The sequence below is a fragment of the Salmo trutta genome, chromosome 29 (assembly GCF_901001165.1).
Source record: "Salmo trutta chromosome 29, fSalTru1.1, whole genome shotgun sequence".
NCBI classification, from domain to species: domain Eukaryota; kingdom Metazoa; phylum Chordata; class Actinopteri; order Salmoniformes; family Salmonidae; genus Salmo; species Salmo trutta.
The window spans coordinates 12,443,937-12,449,957 of NC_042985.1; the positions used below are offsets into that span (position 1 = coordinate 12,443,937).

The 6,021-nt window shown below is 46.9% G+C and overlaps 1 protein-coding gene across 4 annotated transcripts in view; it reads right to left on the reverse strand.

Moving 5' to 3' along the window:
* LOC115166941 (secretogranin-3) overlaps window positions 1-1,555 on the reverse strand; it is a 42,774-nt gene extending 41,219 nt beyond the window's left edge. The window contains exons 1-2 of one of the 4 annotated variants that reach the window (XM_029720894.1): window positions 1,296-1,553; window positions 821-1,203 (exon numbers count right to left, since the gene is read on the reverse strand). In XM_029720894.1, coding sequence (XP_029576754.1) covers window positions 821-914 — 94 coding nt within the window. In that variant the 5' untranslated portion in view covers window positions 915-1,203; window positions 1,296-1,553. Of the gene's footprint in view, window positions 1-820 lie in introns of all 4 variants that reach the window. The other 3 variants (XM_029720895.1, XM_029720896.1, XM_029720893.1) reach the window with 3 other exon arrangements.
* Between the last annotated feature and the right edge of the window lie 4,466 nt (window positions 1,556-6,021).

Here is a 6,021-nt window from a genome sequence, read left to right on the forward strand (position 1 = left end):
ACCCACATAATAATAATACTACTAATCATCTTTATTATTATTATCATCAGCATTATCATCGTCATAATCAACATCATCATCAGCATTATCATCGTCATAATCAACATCATCATCCGCATCATCAATGTTATCATCATCCTCATCGTCTTCATCATCATCACCACCACCACCATTCACTATCACATCATCTGAGACATCTAAAACGTGTAATTTAGGTAGAAACAAATGTAGGACAAGCTAACCTGACTGCTTCAATCAGAGCCTTAAAAAACTATCTTAAATCAGTGTTAGAAGAAAGTTTCTCCTATGAACGACAGAGAAAGACACTGACATGAATGTGAGGGGTCCAACATCATCAGGGTATTTTTAAGATATGCCTGCTTGGTCATGTGGGCCAAGTGTTTTCATTTACTTTGTTTCATTTTGGTTCATGTGGTTTATTGATGAGAAAGAGGGTACAGTCTAGGGCTACAGTGAGTCCCAACTCCCGACCCGACCGGACACAGTAGCGTCATAATCGGTTTAACAAACAAAAGATAAACTGCGTTAGAAATAGAACGCAATCGGCCTTACATCGCATGCAACCGACCAACGTCACAAACTCTTTGTTTATTTGTTATTTCCTACTCTATTTTTACTATAATTTTCTTGTTTTATATATAATGTTTCAATATATTTTTAAAATGTGAAAAGGTTTTAAATATAGCCTGGCCTAGTTAAAATGTACTTAAAAAGTGGGCTATAGACCTAGCGAATTAAAAAATATTCACACTGAAACCAGTCACCACAGATGTAGGCTACCAGCAGGCCATGTACTCACCATCCTCGGCAGGTGTGGGGAAAGCAGAAATATAGGAGACAGTCACAGCAAAAATCCCGAGCAGAAGGAGAACTCCCATTCCTTTGGACGCCATTCTGAAATAAAATATCCACTCAATCGGTGGCTGTATGCTATTTTCCGCTGGATTACTCCCGGTTATAGCTGTCTTGGGGGTGTTGTGTTGTGTGGATGATCCAGCCGACGATAGCGGTCACAAACGGCTGGATGTTTGGACAGCTCTGCTCTTCCCTGCTGGTGGTGCTGAAACTGACAAGAGGGCTGCGCTTGGACTCTACCCGCTCTGGCTGTTCCTTGGGCGGGGAGGGGCTCTTCAAATCTCCGCTCTCCTCTGGTGCTGTTGGAGCTGTTAACGACCTGCGGTGCTGAAACCAGGACACTCGCTATAATTAACACGAGATAGATAAACTGCCAGGCTCGTAGTCTATAAACTCCGTGTGAGCTGTAGTGAACTCACCTGCCGTATGCCGATGGTAGCTACCCGAAACAACACGATCTCTCTCTCACAGTCAGACCAAACCGTGAAGGAGGAGAACAAAACGAGTATCCGCCCCTGATTGTGCGTCCTGTACTGGACGCCTTAGCTTTTTATAGTCGATCTCTACTGTGGGCTGTCCCTTTTTACCCCATTGGAATTAGATACATCCATACATACACAACAAGTCAACATGGTTGTGCCCAGAGCAGTGTTGTGTTTCATATGTTTTCCATGTTCCTCAGCCCCAGTTAATCTCCTGCTTTATGTGCCTTATGTTTCAGATGAATATACATGCTGTCTGCTGATTGGACAGAGCTGTCTTAATGGGACTAAAGCTTTGAGTAGAGTGAACATGCTGAGCAGTGTGTTATCAGTTGTCCATTGAGGAACAGCACACACACACTTAGTAAAGGACAATTGCTACATGCTCAGGCATTGTTCTGTGTCTGTCTGTCTGTCTGTCTGTCTGTCTGTCTGTCTGTCTGTCTGTCTGTCTGTCTGTCTGTCTGTCTGTCTGTCATATCCCTCAGTGCAGTGGCCCTTATCTCATTCTCTCTCCCCTGCTCTGCCCTTTCACTGTCTCCTCTCTTTCAATTTACATTTAAGGGCTTTATTGGCATGGGCAACATATGTTTACATTGCTATAGCAAGTGAAATCGATAATAGAGCTCTGTCTTTGATCTTTCTCTGTCTCTCCTCTTTCACTGCTCTTCTATTGATTACACCTGATTCCCCCCCCCCCCCCACACCTGTAATCTGATCTAGCCCCTGAGCTACAGTACTCTCTGTAGTAGTCACTGCATGGCACTCCTCTACACATAGAACACAAATCATACACCTATACATACCATACAGTCATACACAGAATGTCAACTCACTGGTCTTCCTATTCTAATTTATACTGCAGTTATCACCTTTTAACAGTCCTACTGTAGTTATCACACCTTTTATCAAACCTACTGCAGTTATCACCTTTTATCAAATCTACTGCAGTTATCACCTTTTAATAGTCCTACTGTAGTTATCACACCTTTTATCAAATCTACTGCAGTCATCACCTTTTATCAAACCTACTGCAGTTATCACCTTTTAACAGTCCTACTGCAGTCATCACCTTTAATCAAACCTACTGCAGTTATCACCTTTTATCAAATCTACTGCAGTTATCACCTTAAATGATACCTACTGCAGTTGTCACATCTTTTACCAAACATACTGCAGTTATCACCTTTTATCAAACCTACTGCAGTTATCACCTTTAATCAAACCTACTACATTTATCACCTTTTTTATCAAATCTACTGCAGTTATCACCTTTAATCAATCCTACTGTAGTTATCACACCTTTTATCAAACCTACTGCAGTTATCACCTTTAATTACATTTACATTTAAGTAATTTAGCAGACGCTCTTATCCAGAGCGACTTACAAATTGGTGCATTCACCTTATGATATCCAGTGGAACAACCACTTTACAATAGTGCATCTAAATATTTTAAGGGGGGGGGGGGTTAGAAGGATTACTTTATGCTATCCTAGGTATTCCTTGAAGAGGTGGGGTTTCAGGTGCCTCCGGAAGGTGGTGATTGACTCCGCTGTCCTGGCGTCGTGAGGGAGCTTGTTCCACCATATTGGGGTGCCAGAGCAGCGAACAGTTTTGACTGGGCTGAGCGGGAACTGTGCTTCCTCAGAGGTAGGGAGGCGAGCAGGCCAGAGGTGGATGAACGCAGTGCCCTTGTTTGGGTGTAGGGCCTGATCAGAGCCTGAAGGTACGGAGGTGCCGTTCCCCTCACAGCTCCGTAGGCAAGCACCATGGTCTTGTAGCGGATGCGAGCTTCAACTGGAAGCCAGCGGAGAGAGCGGAGGAGCGGGTGACATGAGAGAACTTGGGAAGGTTGAACACCAGACGGGCTGCGGCGTTCTGGATGAGTTGTAGGGGTTTAATGGCACAGGCAGGGAGCCCAGCCAACAGCGAGTTGCAGTAATCCAGACGGGAGATGACAAGTGCCTGGATTAGGACCTGCGCCACTTCCTGTGTGAGGCAGGGTCGTACTCTGCGAATGTTGTAGAGCATGAACCTACAGGATCGGGTCACCGCCTTGATGTTAGTGGAGAACGACAGGGTGTTGTCCAGGGTCACGCCAAGGTTCTTAGCACTCTGGGAGGAGGACACAATGGAGTTGTCAACTGTGATGGCGAGATCATGGAACGGGCAGTCCGTCCCCGGGAGGAAGAGCAGCTCCGTCTTGCTGAGGTTCAGCTTGAGGTGGTGATCCGTCATCCACACTGATATGTCTGCCAGACATGCAGAGATGCGATTCGCCACCTGGTTATCAGAAGGGGGAAAGGAGAAGATTAATTGTGTGTCGTCTGCATAGCAATGATAGGAGAGCAGGAGGGGAGGACCGAGCCGGCCTGGAGGATAGGGGACATAGAGAGTCAAAGGATGCAGAAAGGGAGGAGAGGAGGGTTGAGGAGGCAGAATCAGGAGATAGGTTGGAGAAGGTTTGAGCAGAGGGAAGAGATGATAGGATGGAAGAGGAGAGAGTAGCGGGAGAGAGAGAGCGAAGGTTGGGACGGCGCAATACCATCCGAGTAGGGGCAGAGTGAGAAGTGTTGGATGAGAGCGAGAGGGAAAAGGATACAAGGTAGTGGTCGGAGACTTGGAGGGGAGTTGCAATGAGATTAGTGGAAGAACAGCATCTAGTAAAGATGAGGTCAAGCGTATTGCCTGCCTTGTGAGTAGGGGGGGAAGGTGAGAGGGTGAGGTCAAAAGAGGAGAGGAGTGGAAAGAAGGAGGCAGAGAGGAATGAGTCAAAGGTAGACGTGGGGAGGTTAAAGTCACCCAGAACTGTGAGAGGTGAGCCATCCTCAGGAAAGGAACTTATCAAGGCGTCAAGCTCATTGATGAACTCTCCAAGGGAACCTGGAGGGCGATAAATGATGAGGATGTTAAGCTTGAAAGGGCTGGTAACTGTGACAGCATGGAATTCAAAGGAGGCGATAGACAGATGGGTCAGGGGAGAAAGAGAGAATGTCCACTTGGGAGAGATGAGGATCCCAGTGCCACCACCCCGCTGACCAGAAGCTCTCGGGGTGTGCGAGAACACGTGGGCAGACGAGGAGAGAGCAGTAGGAGTAGCAGTGTTTTCTGTGGTAATCCATGTTTCCGTCAGCGCCAAGAAGTCGAGGGACTGGAGGGTAGCATAGGCTGAGATGAACTCTGCCTTGTTGGCCGCAGACCGGCAGTTCCAGAGGCTGCCGGAGACCTGGAACTCCACGTGGGTCGTGCGCGCTGGGACCACCAGGTTAGAGTGGCAGCGGCCACGCGGTGTGAAGCGTTTGTGTGGCCTGTGCAGAGGGGAGAGAACAGGGATAGACAGACACATAGTTGACAGGCTACAGAAGAGGCTACGCTAATGCAAAGGAGATTGGAATGACAAGTGGACTACACGTCTCGAATGTTCAGGAAGTTAGCTTACGTTGCAAAAATCTTTTTGACTAAAATGATTAAAATTATACAGTACTGCTGGCTGGTGAAGTAGGCTAGCTAGCAGTGGCTGCGTTGTTGACTTTGTTTGAAAGTGTAGCTGGCTAGGTAACCTCGATAGTTTCAGTGCTACACCTTATCATGATACAAAGGCAGCTATGTAGCTAGCTAACATAGCACTAATCAAGACGTTCCTTTGTAATGTATTTAGTTTCTACAATGCTGCTCGTCGGTAATAGTTGGCGTCGCGGGGGACGAAAATAATCAAACCTACTGCAGTTATCACCTTTGATCAAACCTACTGCAGTTATCACCTTTTATCAAATCTACTGCAGTTATCACCTTTTGGACTACATATTGTAGATAGGCCTATTCTCTTGTTTTGGAGGCTGAAACAGAGTGGGTGTGTTTTCTCTCCTCTGCAGTGTGTTATGGGATGCGCAGACTATAGTGTTTCCTGTTCTGTTTCCTGCCTGTCTCAGTAGTCTCACATCACCACTAACCACAGCAAACACATTACTGGCTCTCGGACTGAGATGGGAGTTCTCTCTCAGAGGAGGAGAGGAATGAGAGGAGGAGGATAAATAAGAAACGGAGGTGAAGGTAGAGGAGGGAGATGAGAGAAAGGACACAGAAGATGAAGAGTTGTAGGAGGCAGATGAGGAGCAGGACGCAGATGAGGAGCAGGAGGCAGATGAGGAGCAGGAGGTAGATGAGGAGCAGGAGTTAAATGAGGAGCAGGAGGTAGATGAGGAGCAGGAGGCGGATGAGGAGCAGGAGGTAGATAAGGAGCAGGAGTTAAATGAGGAGCAGGAGGCAGATGAGGAGCAGGAGGCGGATGAGGAGCAGGAGGTAGATGAGGAGCAGGAGGTAGATGAGGAGCAGGAGTTAAATGAGGAGCAGGAGGTGGATGAGGAGCAGGAGGTAGATGAGGAGCAGGAGGTAGATGAGAGGAGAAGGTAGATGAGAAGAGATGGTAGAAGATGACTGGTTCCCAACATGATAATGCTCTTCCTCTCTACAGCACCATATGTATCAAAGCTTAGCTACCATGTCCCTGTGATCAGTGTGTGTCTACTGCCCTCTAGTGTGCTTTATGTCAGTGTCAGAAGGCCCTAGTTCTCCTGTAGTCCAAGCCAGCAGTCCACATAGTATGGGATTGACACTGTCATTATGGGACATTCAGTATGGATGAGGTACGGAGCATGAGTCAC